General features: G+C 42.4%; 1 protein-coding gene and 1 long non-coding RNA gene across 6 annotated transcripts; one reads left to right on the top strand and one right to left on the bottom strand.

Annotated features, from left to right (window-relative positions):
* Positions 1–36: 36 nt before the first annotated feature.
* Positions 37–654, bottom strand: LOC133479166 (uncharacterized). The gene is made up of 3 exons (XR_009788856.1): positions 479–654; positions 250–349; positions 37–167 (listed from the first exon to the last, which is right to left on the bottom strand). It is a non-coding gene; the product is annotated as an uncharacterized LOC133479166 (long non-coding RNA).
* coq3 (coenzyme Q3 methyltransferase) lies at positions 77–19,499 on the top strand. Of its 5 annotated transcripts, none has more exons than XM_061775751.1 (8): positions 77–210; positions 700–746; positions 1,417–1,553; positions 3,451–3,577; positions 6,765–6,861; positions 13,714–13,980; positions 15,666–15,825; positions 19,097–19,499. In XM_061775751.1, the coding sequence occupies exons 1-8, from the start codon at positions 193–195 to the stop codon at positions 19,249–19,251; spliced, it is 1,008 nt and encodes a 335-aa protein (XP_061631735.1). In that variant the 5' UTR covers positions 77–192; the 3' UTR covers positions 19,252–19,499. The 5 variants fall into 5 exon arrangements, with proteins under 5 accessions (XP_061631735.1, XP_061631733.1, XP_061631737.1 ...); XM_061775749.1 differs by having other exon boundaries at positions 1,417–1,557; positions 3,440–3,577; XM_061775750.1 differs by lacking the exon at positions 77–210 and adding an exon at positions 575–595 and having other exon boundaries at positions 1,417–1,557; positions 3,440–3,577.
* Positions 19,500–21,722: the final 2,223 nt, after the last annotated feature.

Raw genomic sequence — 21,722 nt, 5'->3', positions numbered from 1 at the left:
GGTGGTGTAGGCAGCGTGGGTTCTGTTCCAACTCAGTGACGGCGTGAACATGAGTACGAATGGTTGCCCGTGTCCATGTGTGCCTTGTGAGAGGCCGGCGACCAGTTCAGGGTGTAGTGCGCCTTTCGCCCCAAGTCAGCTGGGATAAGCTCAACTGCCCCGCTACCCTGAACAGGACAAAATGCATTGAGAATGGATGGAGTTAACAAGGTAGGAAGCATACGCATTGACAACACTACGAGGAAATACCAATGCCCCATCACTGGTGAGCTCTTTTCAGGTCCACGGGCACCATGTTATCAGCAGGTTGCTACGGAGAGAACTGAGGCAGAACGTCGTAGGTGGACGTCTTTGGAAATACATTTGTGGATTAAAACAGAATTTAGCTCCTTGTTAGAGAACAGCAAGTTGTGCAAAAAGTACTGAAACATTGAACACGTGCATTCGAAAGTCTTAGAGAAGGTCAAATTAAGTTCACCTGGAAAAGTGGTGGTGCATTTGAGGATCATCGATCCTGAAACGTCACTTCCGAGTTAATTTTGGGGGGAGTTGTTAAAATTCAGGTGGCTGCTTCCCTAAAACAAAAAGCATGAATGTACGTGTCACACAACCTACAAGCTACAGGTGGTATAGATTTTAATGATGAATACGTAGTTTGCGAGAACCTGAAGTACGTGTTTTTCCATTTTTATTTAACAGGCAAACACAATAAACGGTACAGAGAATGGATGGATGCAACAAAATGGGTAACTATTTAAAAAACTGACGAGAAACATGCTAGATTTTCCGAGTACAAATTTTAAAAACAGTAATGGGAGCATCTCAAGATTTTGACAGCGTTGTTTTTGGCAGCAGATATTGAAAAATACTATTTTAGTTCTTTCATATCTTCATCGAAAATAGGTTTTACTTAAACAAATTTACATTAATGAATATAAAACGTAAGAAGAATGAGATTAATTAGATAGTATTCTTTTTCAACTGATGTGTCACACACACAAAAAGTAAATTTTGCAAAGTAAGCTAAAAGTTATCCTCGATAAATCCGCAGATATCTTGCTACAGTTATGATATGTGATTTCCAGAAGTAGATTAACAGTCTCAGTATAGGAGACACAAAATCACTGTTCAAGGGTAGCTCAGAAGTAATGATTTTGTAAGAAAAGTCTTAAGAGTAGCATAGACGTCATATAACGTATAGTCGTGATGTTTGTAGAACGGATTCACAAATGAATTTGGGCCAACGCGTAAATTATGCGAGGATGAGGAACCCTTATCACTATAAACTGTTTCTGGCCGAACAATTATCACCTGTGTACCATCTGTCCACTCGGAGCTTCTTAATGCCAAGTAGTTTGTCATTAAAATGTTCGCAAACAAGTTTGGCCGTACTATATTAGGGTTGTACTTCCGCAGCGCAGAGTCCGTATGCGGTGTCCAGAGTAACGTGGGTCGGAACCGTTTCATTTGGACTGTGGCGTGTAAACGGCGGACGCTGTCGGTCCGGATGAATTCTGAGGAGAGGACACAACAGCACGCCTCGCTCCGCCAAGGCAGGTAGTGTACCGGAGTGCTGTCAACTCTCATACTGCTTTGTGCCAGTCATATATTGATGCAATTTAACCGTAAATGTATAACGTAACGTAAATGTTTTTATTGACAGCAAAACGTACGGGAATTTTTGGATTGATGACTTAACGTTATGTATGCCATTATTTGATCATAGGTTGAAATGAAGGAAGCCGTGGGTCATATTTTCTCTTAGGACGTGACCTACACACAGTAGTACACAGACTATAACATTCACCATCATCCAACCTCAATAACGTATTGAGGTGCACTACTATTTGAAGACAATACTGTTTAGTGTTGACTAGTGCTTGCAGTTGTGTATGTAATGTACGATTTTGGTTCTTTTATTTGCACAGAGGGGCAAAATACTAGGTTTACCCAGAGGCGTCGGGACGAGGGGGTCACGGGGCACAAGCCTGCCTTTGACGTGCCCATTCCTTTTAAACACCCCCTTTTTTATTGCACTGGTTGGTGCCTTTCTGAGCATATGTTGTTTATCACTATCATAATTACATTCAGCAACCAATGTAAGAGTCACATGGACAACAGTATTTAAAAAAAGAAATACATTTGAAACAGAAAATATGTAGCTGACACCACATGTCACTTGCATGCACATAACTATTTGGCACATAATCTTATTTTGTCAGTATGACAACCTGTGTCCTTGTCACTGTTAGCCTAACTAAAAATCATGTGTTGCATGTTGTACATGTGATTATGAAAGTTTTCTCCTCGTCCGTTCCTCTCACATTCAAAAATCATGCATGCTCGGTCAACTGAAGACTCTGTATCTCCCGTGCGATTGACTGGCGGCCAGCCCAGGTGTACCCCACAGACGTATACAGTACACTATCGACGAGACACCTTACTGACTCGCCAGCCAATACGTCAAGGTGTCCACCATCTTGTGGCAGTCATTTGTCAAGACATCAACAACAAAGCTGCATCACTGTCCTGCTTGGGGTTGCAAAAATCGTCAAACGGTCGAAAATAGATTGTTGGAATTTCCTCTTCTAACATTTTGTTGCACTGCAAGAATGTTTTTTTATTTTATCAGAAATCAGTCACATTCAGTTAAACTACAATAACAGACAATTTTGCTTTGACAACTATCATTTTGGACTCATGTCAGTGGTAGTTTCATTTTTGCACAAACAGAGATTACATCATATTGCTAAAATGAGAATACTAAAACTCCCAATTGGCAATTCACACACGATGCTGTATAAGGCAGTCCTTTTTCAAGGTTATTAAATTGGTAAAATAAAACAATAACTACCATATCAGTTGAAGTGGTTGCTGTCATACATCTATGAATACCTAATTTTGTATTTTTCATATTTTTGTCATGTACTATGACATATAACTGTTCCAAAAGGAGACTCTACCCTGCAGTGTCACTATTCAATTTGCTGACTTTTTCCATTTGTACTATAATTATGCTACATTAATGACTATAAATTATTGAATACAATCATTCTTTACAGCCGTGTAAATTTGAACGTGAGTATTATTTCTTCATAAAAACGGATCCCTATCACACTGACTTGTGCTGGTTGACAGAATGGTCTTGACTGCTGCAATATGCCAGATGCTCTAACATATCCAAGCAGTGGGCAGACACAGACACTATGGCGTCTCGCTTCTGTCTATGGGTGTACCTTGCTTCTCATCCAGTCAGCTGGGATAGACTCCAGCTCGTTCGTGACTCTAATGAGGACAAGTGGTGTAGAAAATGGACGGAAATACTTCATTCTCTAATCTTAACCCTCCTGATTTGTGTGTGTGTAGTAACAGTGCAAGTAAGACTTCCCACATTGACTGGATGCCTATTTGTAACATCTGTGCATTTTTCCCTGCCAAGTACTCGAGCAGTCCATCAAACCACAGTGGACCCTGATGAGCTGAAATATTTCCGATCACTGGCCATCAAGTGGTGGGATGAAAATGGCGTGTTCAGGGCCCTTCATGCCATGAATGACCTGAGAGTGCCTTTCATAAGGTGTGTGTTTTTGTACAGATTATGTATTGCAATATGTGTGTATATATATATATGAAATTAAATGTTGTAATTAGGCTTTACACGATCAGGATTTTTGGGACCGATCAGCGAGTTAAAAAAAAACCGATAACCGATCCAATCACAAGATGGAGCCATGTGTCTATTTAAATGACTGCTTCATTTACTGCATATACTTGTGTATTTAATTGCTCAAAAAAATATATTTACAATCAATAATGTATCTTTGTTCAACTATTTATGCCAGTGAGGTATAGTGACAGACAGAACAAATAAATGCTCTTCTATAAGATGGCGGGAAGTACATACAGTAATTAATGTATCCACTTTTTGTGACATTTTTGTTTGTTGGTTGCTGTGAGATTTTTCAATTGTAAAATATGTTCCTTGGCTCCATAAAGTTTGGAAATCACTCCTCTAGTCAGGTCATGTATTCTAATCAGTCAGGTCAAACCAACATTACAACATGACAGAAATAATGGGTGCTAACTTACTGTAATTAAATTACTTTATTGTAATTAAATTGCTTCCCACACACCAAAACCAAAACATTAGAGCAAGATTCGACAGAACGTCTGCATGTTTGCTTAAAACCGTTAGTGCTAGCACTAGCTTGCTAGGCTACATAACGTTTTGTTGCCTCCTTGCGAGCCATATCGTATTAAAACTACGTGAACATACCTCAAGCGAGCCTTAAATGAACGTCCTCTCCTAACACACGTTTTCCCCCATTTTGTTCTTATAATAAACACGACGCGATCAATTGTTGTTGTCGTGGCCGTGGTAACGAGTGTATCCGGTCGCGTTTGAGTTAACAAGATAAAGCCCAGTGATCGTAAAAGACGGGATGCTGTGGTATTGTAATACAATATTTTATTGCAGTAGTCTGACATAGTGCAATCGTGAAAGACCAAATTTGTCTTGTAGTCTGATCCGGGCTTTACGTGTTGTCTGTCTCAGATTTGTTGTCTGTCCCACACCGCTGACATTAAAAAAAAAAAAAAAAAAAAAAAAAAAAGACTTTATTGGCGGTCATATATTTGCAGTACTACGTCCAAAGACATGGAACAAGGCTAAAAGTAAACTAGCATTTGGATTTAAATGTACAGTACACAATGGCGACGCAGAGTAAATGTCTTTCCTGATCAATGACGTCATGATCGGATCAGCAAATTATGACATTAAAGCCGATCAGCCGATCACCATAAAATGCTAATTATCGACCGATAGCGATCAGGCCGATCAGATCGGTGCAAAGTCTAGTTGTAATGTTTGGAAGAACTACCCAAATGGGCTACTAGATATGTTGGTTTTCTAAACACAACCTGGGGCATCTGGTGTGGTATTTTAGAGCCAAGTGTACAAATTGAAGATGACAGGATTCCTCCACCATGGACACATTTTTTGCCAATAGTATTTGAGTTACCCCGGCGCTGTGCATGTGCATTCTTTGATTGATAAGATCTGCTGTTGGGGCTGAGCATGATAATCACTACTTGATCCATCCGGCGCGAAGGCCATTGCTGCTCTCCTCCACCCCCACTATGGTCTCTTTGCTGCTGTTGATGTGTGGTTATGGCGACAGTATATGACAGATCCAGTGCCAGTGTGTCTTGAGTGTGGCGGATTTCCCTGATGCATCTCTGCCCTGGGGACACGTCTGAATGAGACGCAGCATCATTTGTACTGTTGCTGGAGTATTGTCACCTTTTGACATTCTTACTGTGATACCGCTAATGTTGCTGTGGTGCTTACTTCTATAATGATATAATGCACATTTGGGACAACTTGTTTAGAGATAGTGTGCACAATAATGTATCCACTCCTCTAAGGTTTTTATTTAGAATAACAGGTAAGATGGTATTTAAACACAGATACTCAGATTTTGCTTGGTAGCTAAGTATCTGTCAACCGCTTATTTTCTTTATTTGTACCAAAGTGATCGCTTTAATAATAGCAACGCCTGCTCTGCACGCTTCTTGGCCGAGGCTGGTCACCCACCGTGCGAGGCATGGTAGGAGGACAGAAGAGCAATGAGTTTGTCAGCAATTTTTAGCTGCAATTTAGCTAGAGGATAACTTGTGCTTGTTGCGCACTCCAATTGCCTGGGGCTTTTGGTAGCAGGAAAAATGTGACATCTGTAAAGCTCACAACCTTTCCGTTTTCATTAGCATCACATGCTGAAGACTGTTGGAATCTTTGAATTAATTTCCTTGATCGACTGTAGGGGAAATTAACAACATTTATTCATTTTGAATCTTCGGGTGAATTTATTTTTGCATGTTCTGTTCTCTGTGGCCGACTGGTTAGCACATCTGCCTCACAGTTCTGAGGACCCGGGTTCAAATCCGGCCTCGCCTGTGTGGAGTTTGCATGTTCTCCCCGTGCCTGTGTGACACTACTCCAGTTTCCTCTCACATCCCAAAAACATGCGTGGTAGGTTGATTGAAGACTCGAAATTGCCCGTAGGTGTGAATGTGAGCATGAATGGTTGTTTGTTCAAATGTGCCCTGCAATTGGCTGGCAACCAATTCAGGGTGTACCCCGCCTCCTGCCCAGAGTCAACTGGGATTGGCTCCAGTACGCCTGCGACCCTAGTGAGGATAATCGGTACGGAAAATGAATGAATAAATGTTCTGTACTCTTGTTTTCATGCCAGTGTTTTATTGAGCAGAATAATAGAGGCAAGTCTCCGCAGAGATGACAGCAAACTGCAGGGTGATTGCAAAGTAACTATAAAATAGTTGTGAATTATTTTTTTATTGCATTTTTTTCTCATGTTTTGTACTTTTATTCTTTGTTTGTGACAGTTCATAAATTCACTAATGCCTTTCAGCCGTGTTTGTCGGGTTTACACATTTCAAACGGAATCAATCTGGGAAAAAACACATTTTCATGTAGTAGAGAACAAATTTGTTTTTTTACATTTTTATACATTAGTAAACAAAAATGAGAAACAAATCGCAAATAATTAGTATTTTGAAGTATTTACTTTTGAATCAACGCGTAGTACAGATACTACAGACTGATGGTTACAGCCGAGTTGTGCACTCCATTGACATACCAATCAATCGATTATTAAGCCCATTTTAGATGGCAGTATGCTGTCTTTGTGTGTAACATTCTTGTTTTAATTACATTTTTTATGTTTGCTTATTTTCCTGGCCAGAGATAATCTGAATGTGCACAAAGCACATCATCCTGGGAAACCACTTGCCGGACTGAGAGTACTAGATGTTGGCTGTGGAGGCGGACTGCTCACTGAGGTATTACTGTTTTATGTATGTGTGCAGATCTGGTGTTAAAAGGACAAGTAGACGAAAGTGTTCCCCTTCAACACAATCATCTGCAATTGTTTAAATAACTATCCTTCATGTCAGATTGTCTTGTCCTTCAAAACCAAAGTCTGTTACAGTGTGAGAATGTGCTTTCAGTGGCCTCTGCCAGTCCTCACGTATAACAGTAAACATTGAAACGTCTGTCTAATTCACGGTTTCCGTTGACTTGACTGGTCTCAGTTTGGTGGAGTGGACAGTTGGTCGTTTACAATTGTTTATGTGTTTTTTAGTGTTGATGGCTGCTCAGTAGGGACCGAGCGCCTGTCTCAGCTTTCATTCATGCTGAGGATTTACTAGCTGCGCTGTGTGATCCGGGAAGACAAAATCAGGTCCTGTATTTATGAGGCTCACACAGACTGTCATTTAGATGCCGACGCAGGAGCAAGCCACAAAGTCTGTCTGTGGGAATTGGAACTGGGAAAGTGTCTCTGGATGTTGCTGTCACTTCGAAGCCTTCCTATCAGAGAGGATCAGCTGTAGGAGAGAGACACTGGCCTAGGGCGAGCAAGTTCACACTGGGCTGCCTTTATAGCTTTAGTCCACGAGGGGGCACTAAAATGCTATTCCAGTTGCTCTTTTCCCAACCTTTGTTACGCATAGACAATACTGAATACTGAAATAATGATGATCAATTTACTCACAAATTGATTTTCTCAGTGTGAAATGTGGACCTTTTCAATTGAACACAAATCTGATATACACTAGATTTCCAAAAGTGTCCGCTCACCTGCATTGGCTCACATATGATCCAAGCCTCGAAATATTGTTTTTTCTTTGAAATTCTTTTCAAACAATCGAGCATGTGGATAAACTATATTTTGTTTGGTTAAATAGTGATTATGACTACAAAAGAGAAAATAAGACTTTTTGGGTTTCCTAACTACGGCGATCTTTCCTACGTCGTCGACCACACCGGGGTTCAAACCTACAATTCCACCGTGTCGTATTGGGAGACGAGTGCCCAGGCCGCTAATTCAGCGGCCAGCGCTCTCTTTTAAGGATTAGGGGTTCTTAACGCATGTCTGCACAGCCTAGCTTACTCCCGTTGCACATACAGTATAAGGTGATACTGGGTGGAGAACCTCAGGACTGATCGTAACATTCAAATAAGTATGCGCATGCTGACAATACATTTAAAAAAGATTGGGCTGCACAGACTGCGTCGTCCAATCAAGTCGTCCTTCTTGTCCAACCAGCGATGAGTTTTATCTCCCCGCCACCAGTAGCTTCTTCTTCCTGTAGGTTTGTCCAATCAGCGATGAGTCTTATCACCCCCCCACCAGTACCAGTAGTGTTGTTTTTTTATTTTCCTGTTGTGTTCAGTTATTTGTTGATGCGATTAGTTATTTGCTGCTGTATTTTTTGATTTGCTGTTGTTTAGTTTTTTTTTTTTTGATGAGCTGTTGTGTTTAGTTATTTGTTGTTGTGATTAGTTATTTACTGATGTTTATTATTATTTATTAAATTTGCTGTTATGTTTAGTTATTCGTCATTGTGATTAGTTATTTGCATTTTAAATTTGCCGCTGTGTTTGATTATTTGCTGTTATGTTTTGCACTTGAGGGCCACCATAACGTACCACTACCTTTTTTATATAATCAACAGCTTTTATTTCTTAAACTCACATTGTTCATGAAAGATAAGGCATTCATTTTATAAAAACAGCCTTTGTGCATCTTCACTTAAGCAGTTAGCATTTTAGAAAGTTATAACATATTAATACATTAGATTCATGGCTGTGCATTTATGAGCTTAGACCAGCTGACAAGGAATAAGATGAATGTTCTTTGTACTACTACAAGTTTTGGAAGTGTTAAATTTTACAATATTAATACAATATTTCCTTCTTCTGAATTCGTCAAAGCCCTCCTCTGTTTGGATACATGACCCATTTTTACTCTTTTTTTCTCTTTGGCCACATTTCCCATGTTTTTAATCTACTTGACTCAAGGTTGTACCACTTGCAGATCATCGGATGGTAGTATACTATACTGGCCAAATGTTACACTGAGCAAAGGCACCTGTAAGTAACGTTGTGGTTGCTATATGGTTGCGTACTGTACTTGTCACCTTCGTAATAAACAAAGCCGTACACAGTGTTGGGAAAGTTCATTTTGTATGTGAAGTAGTTCAAAGTTCAGTTCACTGTTCTAAAAATTCACTAGTTAAGTTCATAATTCACATTTTTTGACTAAGTTCACCATTCCAAAAAATTAACTAGTTTATAGTTCTTTTTTTGTATTTTCTCAATATGTTGCTGATGGGCTATTCTCCTCAAAATACTGACATTTTATTTCCCCATTGTTGCTACCCATTCAGTCCACATTTGTAGCTCGCTGCAGCTTTCACCCTACAATCTCAAAAACATGAGAAAAAACTGGTTGCTTAAATGGTGTTTTTTAAAATGGGGATTTAAAACAAAAACAGGACTTTTGTCCTTAATGTGCAAACAAAAACATGCAAAACAGCATGACAGCAACGAAGGTGAAAGCACATTGATAAATTTGCTAACTGCATTAAAATATTTTCTTATCTAGTCTTATATTACGAAACAAAATACATTTCGTATGATAACAGTGTTATCGTACAGTGTTTTAACTAAAGCATTCTGATAAGAATCATTTTTCCGAACAAAGAACATTCTCTCTCCGAATTGCGGAGTGTTGGTGAACACACCTCGCACATGTAAATAAGAATGCTGGCCGGACTGAAATGGTTGCCAAATACAGCCTTTGTCCGCTGACATTTGAAAGCTCGTATATACTGTGTTCAGTGTGGGTTTTGTCCTGGAAGTCCCTAACAAAACCTGGCACTCTTGAATGAAAATGAACTATCGTTCGAAACCCCTCACAGATGCCAGAATGAGTCCGTTCTGAATAACGTTCATCGAGCAGAAATGAATTACTGTAATTAAATTCGGTCACTTCGCTTGTGCGCGGTGGGCCTAAGTAACTTTGCAATTGCGCTGGTTAACCACTGATCCAAACAAAGGCCGCTCAAGTTTTTATACAGTTGGACAGGGACAACTCATCGCTCAAGTGCATCAATGAGCTGCGTTTTAGCCATGCCCAAAAAATCTGGAAAACCGAAGTCCATACGGTTTAATAAGACATCGGTCCACCTTTTACAGCTATAACAGCTTTAACTCTTCTGGAAGGGCTTTCCACAAGGTTCAGGAGTGTGTGTGTAGGGAATTTTTGACCATTCTTCCAGAAGCGCATTTGTGAGGTCACACAATGATGTTGGACAAGAAGGCCTGGCTCTCAGTCTGCAATCAAATTCATCCCAAAGGTGTTCTTTCAGGTTGGTATCAGGACTCTGTGCAGGCCAGTCAAGTTCATTCACACCAAGCTCTCTCATCCATGTCTTTATGGACCTTACTTGGTGCATTGGTGCACAGTCATGTTGGAACAGGAAGGGGCCATCCCTAAACTGTTCCCACAAAGTTGGGAGCAATGATTTGTACAAAGGTTCTTGGTATGCTGAATCCTTCAGTTTCTTTCACTGGAACTAAGGAGTCAACGCTTTGGACAATTCCATGCACCCAACTTTGCAATAACATTTCTTCCATTTCTAACATGGCTTTGCACCAGTGCACAACGCAAGGTCCATAAAGATATGGATGAGATAGTTCGGTGTGGATGAACTTGACTGACCTGCACTGAGCCCTAACCTCAACCCGATATAACACCTTTGGGATGAATTAGAGCGGAGACTGAGAGCCAGGCTTTCTCGTCCAGCATCAGTGTGTGTGACCTCTGTCATGGTCTGTGTTTTGGGTTTGGGTTGTGTTTAGTTTTGTTCCATGTTTTCCTGTGTTCCATGTTTGTCGTGTGCTCATTAGGTTGTTGTGTCCACCTGTTCTCGTCTATTTTGTGTCGCCCAATCAGCTCTCTCCAGCCACTCGTGTCTTGTCCAGGTGTTCCTCGTTGTCTCGTCAATTTGTTTGTATTTAGTTCCCTGGGTTCTTGCAGTCCTGGTCGGTTCATTGTCGTTGTCACATGTCTTGCCATGTCATAGTCGCCAGTTGTTTTTGTCATAGTCGCCAGTTGTTTTTGTCATAGTCGCCAGTTGTTTTTGTCATAGTCGCCTGTTGTTTTATCATTGTGATTAAATATTATTATTTTGAGATTCCCGCACTCCTGCCTTGCCTCCCTGCTTCCCTGCAATTGGGTCCACCATGTTCTTGCCTTGCGTTCCTCGCCGTCGCCCTAACCATGTTCATGACAGAATGAACCGACCAGAACAGGACCCAGCGGGAAGAACATGGCGTCACCCTGGACGCCACCAGACTGCCTCCCACCGTCCTCAGCCTGCTATCCATACCTACCCTCCTCCAGTAAGCCCTATCATTCAGTCTTTTCTGTCCTTTTCCTCGGGTCCCCCCACTTGTCCTAGTTATTCACCATGCCCTACTATTGTACATCCACATGTTTCTTTAGATTCAGATTTTTCTGATTGTGAAGATGGCCCTGATTTAGTTAACCTCCTGTCGGATTCTGACTCTGACACAGATTTAGATTTTTCTGGTTCCTTCCCTAGTTTATCCCGTCCTCGTCAGTTTTTGTCACGTTTCCACGTTTCCAACCCCAGTGAGTCCAAATCCTTTCCCTCTGACCTTTTCTTGGGCACCCGTTTGGCCATCTACCCGGGACCGCCGCGTGGTGGCCAACGGAGGCGCCCAAGTAAAGGTCAAATTTTGCCCCCTCGTTTTTTCCCCCCTGTTCACAAATCACTTGATTTTTCACCTGTTCCCACACGTTGTTCCACGGCTCCAATTAAGTCACGTCTAGTCAAACCTGCCCCCAAGCCATGTTCAGTACCAGCCATTTTTCCTAGTTCACCTTCCCGAGACCTTGTGCACTCTTCCACTCCCGTACCCTCTACTCCCACACCTCAATGGCGGCAGGCTGAGGAAGCGACTGCAGCTCCCGTTCCGGCTAATCGGCAGCTGCGCCAGGCTCCCGTTCCGGCTCCTCGGCAGCTGCGCCAGGCTCCCGCACCGGCGGCGCTCGTCCAGCAGCCGCCACCCGTCCTTGCTCCGGCGGCGCTCGTCCAGCGGCCGCCACCCGTCCTTGCTCCGGCGGCACTCGTCCAGCGGCCGCCACCCGTCCTTGCTCCGGCGGCGCTCGTCCAGCGGCCGCCATCCGACCATGTTCCGGCGGCGCTCGTCCAGCGGCCGCCACCCGTCCTTGCTCCGGCGGCGCTCGTCCAGCGGCCGCCACCCGTCCTTGCTCCGGCGGCGCTCGTCCAGCGGCCGCCACCTGACCCTGCTCCAACGGCGCTCGTCCAGCGGCCGCCACCCGTCCTTGCTCCGGCGGCGCTCGTCCAGCGGCCGCCACCCGTCCTTGCTCCGGCGGCGCTCGTCCAGCGGCCGCCACCCGACCCTGCTCCGGCGGCGCTCGTCCAGCGGCCGCCACCCGACCACGCTCCGGCGGCGCTCGTCCAGCGGCCGCCACCCGACCACGCTCCGGCGGCGCTCGTCCAGCGGCCGCCACCCGACCACGCTCCGGCGGCGCTCGTCCAGCGGCCGCCACCCAACCCTATTGCCTGGCCCCTGCATTACCATTGGGTTCGGCACCGTGGCCGTCCGCCTGAATGGCCCTGTAAAGACCCTGGTGCTTGGCGTCCTGGACGACCGCCTGAACCGCTCAGCCAAGCACCTCACCTCGGGTGGCCTGGATGGCCACCAGACTGACCTGAGGGGTGGACTCTGTACCCTCCTCCAGGCCCCCTTCCGCCCACCCTGGGTTGATGACTTTTTGGTTGTTGTTTGGGGAACGTCTGGGATCCGTTCCTTTAGAGGGGGGGGTACTGTCATGGTCTGTGTTTTGGGTTTGGGTTGTGTTTAGTTTTGTTCCATGTTTTCCTGTGTTCCATGTTTGTCGTGTGCTCATTAGGTTGTTGTGTCCACCTGTTCTCGTCTATTTTGTGTCGCCCAATCAGCTCTCTCCAGCCACTCGTGTCTTGTCCAGGTGTTCCTCGTTGTCTCGTCAATTTGTTTGTATTTAGTTCCCTGGGTTCTTTCAGTCCTGGTCGGTTCATTGTCGTTGTCACATGTCTTGCCATGTCATAGTCGCCAGTTGTTTTTGTCATAGTCGCCTGTTGTTTTTGTCATAGTCGCCTGTTCTTTTATCATTGTGATTAAATATTATTATTTTGAGATTCCCGCACTCCTGCCTTGCCTCCCTGCTTCCCTGCAATTGGGTCCACCATGTTCTTGCCTTGCGTTCCTCGCCGTCGCCCTAACCATGTTCATGACAACCTCACAAATGTGCTTCTGGAAGAATGGTCAAAAGTTCCCATAAGCACACTCCTAAACCTTGTAGAAAGCCTTCTCAGAACAGTTGAAGCTGTTATAGCTGCAAAGGGTAGACCGACGTCATATTAATCCCTATGGATTGGGACTGGCATGTCACTTAAAATTCATATGTGAGTTAAGGCAGGTGAGCGAATACTTTTGGGAATATAGTGTACGCGCAGGAAGCAATGACGTATTATGTTATATGAATAGCAACATACTTTGTGTATTTTAAGATTAATTTTTCCTCACGTTTGTGGACTTTAGACATTTTTTGTGGCTACTGTCACTGTTGAAAAACACAGGTGACAAAGTGAAAAACTTTTATTCATAGAATATCAATGGTTGACACTTCTCTGGGGCCTTTTAAGTAGGACTAGTGTGTGTCTATGCAAAATTCCCCATTGTTTTTTCACTCCCGAATGCGATGATAATACATCTCTCCTCTGTCACCTTCTACTGCTTCCACTCCACCCCAGCCCCTTGGTCGCCTTGGAGCCAACGTGTTGGGTATAGACCCAGTGGAAGAAAGCATCGGCACGGCACAGCTGCATTTGTCGTATGACCCCGATCTTAGCGAGCGGGTCAGCTATCGGGCATGCACCCTGGAGGAGCTGTCGGCAAATGTGGCGGAACGAGAAGTGGGCCGGGGAGACGTCCTGTTTGATGCCATCGTAGCGTCCGAGGTTGTGGAACATCTGGCCGAACTGGAGACATTCGCCTTCTGCTGCGGACGCGTACTGAAGGTGTGTGCTTGCTTCCAGCTGCTCCCTCAAGTCTGATACATTTCTGCATCCCTGTGTGAATGTTCCTCTCAGGCACATATGGTGACATTGGCTAGGTAGCCTCAATGGGAATACATTAGCAAGTTTTGTTTGGACACGTCCTGAGGAGAAATAGTGCGTATATCGGTGGAAGGATGATGAGGATGGAGCTGCCAGGCAAGAGAGCTAGAGGAAGACCAAAGAGAAGGTTGATGGATGTCGTGAGGGAAGACATGAGGGCAGTTGGTGTTCGAGAGGAGGATGCAGGAGATAGGCTTACATGGAAAAGGATGACGCGCTGTGGCGACCCTTAACGGGAGAAGCCGAAAGGAAGAGAAGAAGTTGACACTGAAAGGAAAATCTGCCTCTCTGACATTCATTTGTTTTGTTTTTTTGTTGTTTTTCAAATGTTCTACATATTATTAATTTACTACATTTGAAGCACAAATAAGTTCACTCTCCCATTATGTTCAGTGTTGAAGGGAATGGTTTGTTTGACTGAATTTTCCTCACTGAAAAGCTGCTAAATCATGTATGGTCAGAACCAGCTTTATTAAGTGTTACCACTAGATGTCGCCCTATATATACTAACAGGGTACTGTACCCATCGAAAGCAATTTGAGCATTTATTCAATATCCAGTCAAGCAACTTAAAGTCCATGTACGAGTATGTTTTTATTTAATTATTTATTTTTTTGTGTCCTCACTAGTAAGACAATACAGCACACTGGTTGAATGACTGTCTTACTAGTAACATTTTTTGCACAACTGCCTTCCACTACTACATAACGTTTCTGCACACAAGTAGGACAACTTTGGCATACTCGTCGAACATGTACAGTGCTGTGAAAAAGTATTTGCCCCCTTCTCAAATTCTTTTTTGTTTTGCATTGTCTTCCCACTTTCATTTTTAAGATCATCTATCAAATGTAACTATAGGACAAAAATATCCCAAGTAAACAGAAAATGGAATTTTAAAATGGTGATTTTATTTAAGGGGGAAAAAAGCTGTTCAAAGCTTCCTAGCCCTGTGGAAAAGTAATGCAATTTTCTTCATTAGTAACGTAGTTGTCCTACTGCTAGTATGCCAACGAGTGCTGAAAAAGCACCCTCGTACATATATCAAGTATATTGAACACATGCTCAAACAGCTTTACAGAAATCCATTGAGCATTTATTTGATATCAAGTTAACGATTCAACGCCATTGAGCACTTATTCAACATCAAGGATATCAAAGCTGTTTTTAGTATTTTTGCAATATCCATCTTAAGGTCGTAGTAGTAGGCCAATAGTGGCACTAGTAGTGGAAAAAAATATTAGTAGTAAGAAACAATAGTTCTACAAGTACGCCCTTGCTATTCTATGAGTGCGCTGAATTGACTTCCGACGTAGGACAAAGAGCGTACTACTCAGCTGGATCTCTGGGCTATCGTATAAAAGCTCAAACAGTTTAGTGGGGCCTTTTATTTAGAACTTTGGACTCTCTTTTGACAGTTGGCAGTATGAACTGTTTTTGGATTATAAGCCTAGCATAATTCATTAACTTGTGCAATTATCCACCTCTGCACTTCACACTTTTGAAGCAGCAGCATCAAGACTGACACAACAAGTTTTTTAAATATTGATCCTGTTGTTCCATAAACTGTCCATGTTGTCCTTGTGCAGCCCGGCGGCTCACTCTTCATCACCACCATTAATAAAACCAACCTGTCATACGTGCTGGCTATCGTGGTGGCTGAGCAGCTGCTGCGCATCGTTCCCAGGGGGACGCATGACTGGGAAAAGTTTATCAGCCCAATAGAACTGGAGCGCCTTCTGGAGTCCAGTAAGTTACAAAAGAGAGCATCAGAAATACATATCCGTAGGACCAATATATCTTTGAACAATATGATGATAAAGTGTTTTTACCCCTTCCTGATTTCAGATTTTCTTTTTCTGTTTTCATATTTATCACACTTAAAGGCTTTGGGTCTTCAAGCCAATTTGAATATCACAAAGACAACCCAAGTAAATACAAAATGCAGGGTTCCTACGCAAGTATGGAAAAGTATGGAATTTGATTTAATAAATATGCAGGTCTGGTAAAGTATGGAAAATAGAGAGTAGAGTAAGAGTATGGGCTGGTTATCGTTCAGTAAATACAATTGACACAATACTTTTTTCCGGACTCGATACATTTTCATTGTTGTGGTAACATCCGGTGCGCCGCTCACGACGCAGCGAGCCCCTCGATCATGGTGACATCATTTAAAACAGAGGTCCCTAACTGGCGGCCAGTGGTTGGCTTCCGGACCCGGAAGCAGTCCCACACCATAGCCAAAAACGAAAGGTTATGATTCATTACATACGGGGCGCTTCTATTTTAAGCAGCACAACTTTGCGATAGTGATGAACTGTACCGACCAATCACATGCGAGTTCAACCGCCCCCTTCAGCCCCTTCTATGAAATTACAATATCTAAGTTAAAAAAATAATTATCTATGTTATATTACTTTGTATCTTCAATTAGAAGATCCTGATGATATAAGTTGAGTACATTTCCATTTCTGAAGATATACAGGTTGTGCAAAAAATTAACAGGTGCCAATAATGGTGAGCAGGACTGTATGTTGCTTACCAGGGAAGAATTTGTAAGGTGTGTACAATTCTTTATTATGCTCTAATATTATATCAGTGGCATTAAAAAAAACATCAACGATACTATTGTTTATTATGAATGTTTTATGGGAAAATATATTGTATCCATAGATCATTTTACACTTGAAACTATTTGAGTCTCGGAATGCACGTCATGGAATCAATGAGTCCCAGCCCTGGAACAATGAGTCCCTGCAACTTATCATCACAGAATACAGGTACATTAATCCTCCGCTACATCGTGGTTCTTGCTTCACGGTCCTGCTATATTGCAGATTTTTATAACATACATACAAATCAATCCCCTTTCGGCAAAATTTGCCGTTTTGAACCCAAAATAGGCCATTTACGTAAATCGTATAGATCCGATGAGTTTTTCCTGGGATTCGCTGTCGCTGTCATCATAGGCTGTTTCGTACTCCTTGAACGCTGGCAGCTAGATCCATTCCACACATCCACCATCCACACGTAGACGTAATGTCTGAATATTATGCCGCAGCGGACTAATATATGAGCGCATCGGCCTGAGGTTCCCCCTGTGGGCTTGGGAGCTTCTTTGGATAAGTCACAGGAGTTGACGAGACCAGAAAAAACACTTCCACTTCTTCTGCTGTTAAGAAGTATTGGTACTTTTACTCCGTTACAATGATCTAAATGTCGCTCGCTACTTTTATTTATCAATTATTGCTTATTTATCAACTATTTCGTGCGCGAGACTACGACCTCCGTATTGAGCGCTGTTTGCTCCAATCCAATTTAAGCGCTAGTGTCGTTTAAGTCTAGTTCACCAATCAAAGAAAGTCTCACAAAACCTCACACAATGTCTTCTATTGAGCTTCCTGGACATAGGTATTAACGCTAGATAAGCCACCCGGCTGATCGTCGTGCCTACGTGACCACCATGTTGGGAAGGTCGTCGTTACCAGGAAGACAACGCCGCGCTACTCGTGTTTGCATTTAGACGAACAAAAAAAAACAGCTTTCATGTATTGTAGTATTTGTCTGGCGCTGTATGCCCAAACGTGGATATTTCAGCCCACTTATAACTTATTGAAGTAGTTTACGGATGTTAATGTTACATGTAGAAAGCGATAAAGCGATGTTAGGGGTTATGTCACAACACAGAATGAACTAACTTCAAATTCAGAAATGGACAATAAAAACAGAAACATTTCCACACTTAATATTTTCCTGGCGGATGCATTTGGGATTTGCCTTTGAGGTTGGTAATAGTGAAAAATGAAGTGAAACAGACAATGATTTTAGCCAATTCTTTTCCAGAATGAGAGTGCTAAAAGAGGAGGATGCTATTCATGTGGCACAGCTTGAAGCAGGCATCGGGTGCAGGTGGAGATGGGCCGGGCTCAAGTTGGAGGCCAAAAGAAAAAAAAGCAAAGAAATTAGGCAAATTTTATTTAAATTTAATGTTTTTCTGGGTGAAGTAAATTTGTTCATTTTTCCTTATTGTACTCTTCAGAGCCTTCCAGATTACTTAACTTATGTTCAAATAAAAAAAATTCTCTGTGGGGGCCCGGGGGATGTACTATGCCATGGCGACATAGTACATTACTCACTGTTTTCCTTGTGACAACAGTACCTGCTAATTCCAGGTCTTTTTGAAGCTCTCCACAGGTGGTCCTTATAGGTTTGGATTTTCTTTCCCCTTAACAAATAAAATTATCATTTAGGAACTGCTTTTACTTGGGTTATCTTTAGGAGAAATTGGTCTGATGATCTGAAGCATTTAAGTGTGATTAAATATCAAAATATTTGAAATTAGGAATGGGACAAATATTTTTTCACCACACTGTAAATCTATACAGTATTTTTGATTTCTCTTGCCATTTTAATATTCCCAACCATTTGTAAAAGCACTCAAAATAAGTTAACCGCAGTTATCAACAATGAATGATGAAGATGTAATGTGAAAGTCAGCTTTTCCTATCTGTTTTGTAAAACATTTGTAATCACGGAGGTTTAAAAAGAAGGTAACGGTTGAAAATATAAAAACAAGACTATTATTAGCCTTTATCTTTTAACAAGAGACTGTGTATGGTTAAGCTGCATTCTTTGAGTGTGAAACATGTTCACAACTCCCAGTGTATATTTATCTTTTCAAATTCTTGTCTTAACCTACCTTGTTGGGGCAAATAGTTAAGGAATATGTTTTAAAAAATAAGCTTACGTTAAGTAGGTCAAATAAGTAAAAAGCATGCAGAGTAAATAGTTTTCTTGCTGAACAGCTTTAGTGAGGTACCCTGATGTCTTGTGTGATATCATGAGGAAGTCATGCAAGATGTCAATTTGAACGCAATAATTTCTCAAACATTTTGTTTGATTTGAATGTACAACCTCAAGGTTGTACTACTGTTTCCGAAGTTAGGCTGTGCATATTCACAGTGTGTTGCCGTCTACTCCTTTCCTACTTGGACCCACATCTTCCTTCATTTTCCATCAGATGGTTTCTCAGTGAAGTCGGTCCAAGGTCTGATGTACAACCCAGCCTCAGGAGCCTGGAGCTGGATCAACAGCAACGCCATCAATTATGCCCTGCATGCTGTCAAACTGGCTGAGGAGCCCCAGTCAGACCCCCAAACAGGCAGCCTCACATAGCTGTGCCACTGAACATGACAGAGATCGGTCAAGAAATTTGAGACAATTGCTGATTTGAACATCTAGGCAGCAGACAATTATTTAAATGAGTTTGTTAGGAGCAGAGCTGCAGCTCCACACTGCATCTGTTTGAATGCTCATGGCTACTATTGAATAATTCCAGCTTGAGTCACTGAATATGCAGGACATGAGTCAAACATGTTATTTTATTTGTCTGGAATGCTAACAATAAACACAATTCTGTGTGATTTGGCACCACAAGTCTATTTTTAGCCTGAAAGGAGTAAGAGGGGGCAGTCACATGCTCTGAGAGTGGAAAGCGGTTCACGTGTCTGTATTACGTAATAGGAATAAAAGCAATGGCATAGAATAAGTCACATTTGTCGGATGTCTAAAAAAATTGTGCTGTAAGGCTGAGTGTGTTTTCAATTACACTAAATGTACAGTGGGTACGGGAAGTATTCAGACCCCCTTAAATTTTTCACTGTTATATTGCAGCCATTTGCTAAAATCATTTCAGTTTATTTCTTTCCTCATTAATGTACACACAGCACCCCATATTGACAGAAAAAAACGGAATTGTTGTAATTTTTGCAAATTTATTAAAAAAGAAAAACTGAAATATCACACAGCCGTAAGTATTCAGACCCTTTGCTCAGTATTTAGTAGAAGCACCCTTTTGAGCTAATACAGCCATGAGTCTTTTTGGGAGTGATGCAACACGTTTTTCCACACCTGGATTTGGGGATCCTCAACCATTTCTCTTTGCAGATCCTCTCCAGTTCTGTCAGTTTGGATGGTGAAGGTTGGTGGACAGCCATTTTCAGGTCTCTCCAGAGATGCTCAATTGGGTTTAAGTCAGGGCTCAAGAACAGTCACGGAGTTGTTCTGAAGCCATTCCTTCGTTATTTTAGCTGTGTGCTTAGGGTCATTGTCTTGTTGGAAGGTGAACCTTCGGCCCAGTCTGAGGTCCTGAGCACTCTGGAGAAGGTTTTCGTCCAGGATATGCATGCACTTGGCCGCATTCATCTTTCCTTTAATTGCAACCAGTCGTCCTGTCCCTGCAGCTGAAAAACACCCCCACAGCATGATGCTGTCACCACCATGCTTCACAGTAGGGACAGTATTCGACAGGTGATGAGCAGTGCCTGGTTTTCTCCACACATGCCACTTAGAATAAGGCCAAAAAGTTCTATCTTGGTCTCATCAGACCAGAGAATCTTATTTCTCACCATCTTGGAGTCCTTCAGGTGTTTTTTTTTAGCAAACTCCATGTGGGCTTTCATGTGTCTTGCACTGAGGAGTGGCTTCCGTCTGGCCACTCTGCCATAAAACCTCAACTGGTGGAGGGCTGCAGTGATGGTTGACTTTCGAGAACCTTCTCCCATCTCCTGACAGCATCTCTGGAGGTCAGCCGCAGTGATCTTGGGTTCTTCTTTACATCTCTCACCAAGGCTCTTCTCCCCCGATTGTTCAGTTTGGCCCGACAGCCAGCTCTAGGAAGGGTACTGATCCTCCCAAACGTCTTCCATTTAAAGATTATGGAGGTCACTGTGCTCTTAGGAACCTTACGTGCAGCCGAATGTTTTTTGTAACCTTGGCAAGATCTGTGCCTTGCCACAATTCTGTCTCTGATCTCTTCAGGCAGTTCCTTTGACCTCATGATTCTCATTTGCTCTGACATGCACTGTGAGCTATAAGGTCTTATATAGACAGGGGTGTGGCTTTCCTAATCAAGTCCAATCAGTATAATCAAACAGCTGGACTCCAATGAAGGTGTAGAACCACCTTAAAGATGATCAGAAGAAATGCACAGCACCCGAGTTAAATATATGTGTGTCCAGCAAAGGGTCTGAATACTTATGGCTGTGTGATATTTCAGTTATTGTTTTTTAATAAATCTGCAAAAATGTCAACAATTTCGTTTTTTTCTGTCAATATGGGGTGCTGTGTGTATATTAATGAGGAAAAAAATGAACTTAAATTACTTTTTCAAATGGCTGCAATATAACAAAGAGTGAAAGATTTAAGGGGGTCTGAATACTTTCCGTACCCACTGTATTCTGTGGGAGTCCAACATCATAAAGGCGGGGAAACGATTATTTGATCCACGCTGTTATGTGTTAATGATGTTAATGATGTTCAATTCAAAATCAAGCTGTGGATGGCATGACAAAAACATATTGTCAGGGCAACATAGTTCTACTTGAGAAAAAAAGCATATTATGGTCATGGAGTGAGTGGCCCCCTCCAAACCTCAACCTGAAAGAAAAGAAATAATAGGAATAAAGTATACTCCAAGGATTCTCAGAACTTTTATTTTTGGGTTAAGAAACCTCTTGGAGGGGAGAAAGTTTTCCAAGGACTCGATTCAACATCACCGTGTACCCCTAAATGCCATAGAGCCCATTTTGAGAAACAAGGTACATTTGTGGCGGCACGGTGGCCGACTGGTTAGAGCGTCAGCCTCA

The sequence above is a fragment of the Phyllopteryx taeniolatus genome, chromosome 6 (genome assembly GCF_024500385.1).
Source record: "Phyllopteryx taeniolatus isolate TA_2022b chromosome 6, UOR_Ptae_1.2, whole genome shotgun sequence".
NCBI classification, from domain to species: domain Eukaryota; kingdom Metazoa; phylum Chordata; class Actinopteri; order Syngnathiformes; family Syngnathidae; genus Phyllopteryx; species Phyllopteryx taeniolatus.
This window is presented reverse-complemented; position numbering and strand designations above follow the sequence as displayed.

What these genes read in the sequence shown, in the direction of transcription:
- coq3 (XM_061775749.1), top strand. An exon ending in GGATGGATGCAACAAAATGG is followed by an intron (nt 747 to 1,416) that starts GTAACTATTTAA and finishes GTACTTCCGCAG; the next exon opens with CGCAGAGTCCGTATGCGGTG. An exon ending in GCCTCGCTCCGCCAAGGCAG is followed by an intron (nt 1,558 to 3,439) that starts GTAGTGTACCGG and finishes TTCCCTGCCAAG; the next exon opens with TACTCGAGCAGTCCATCAAA.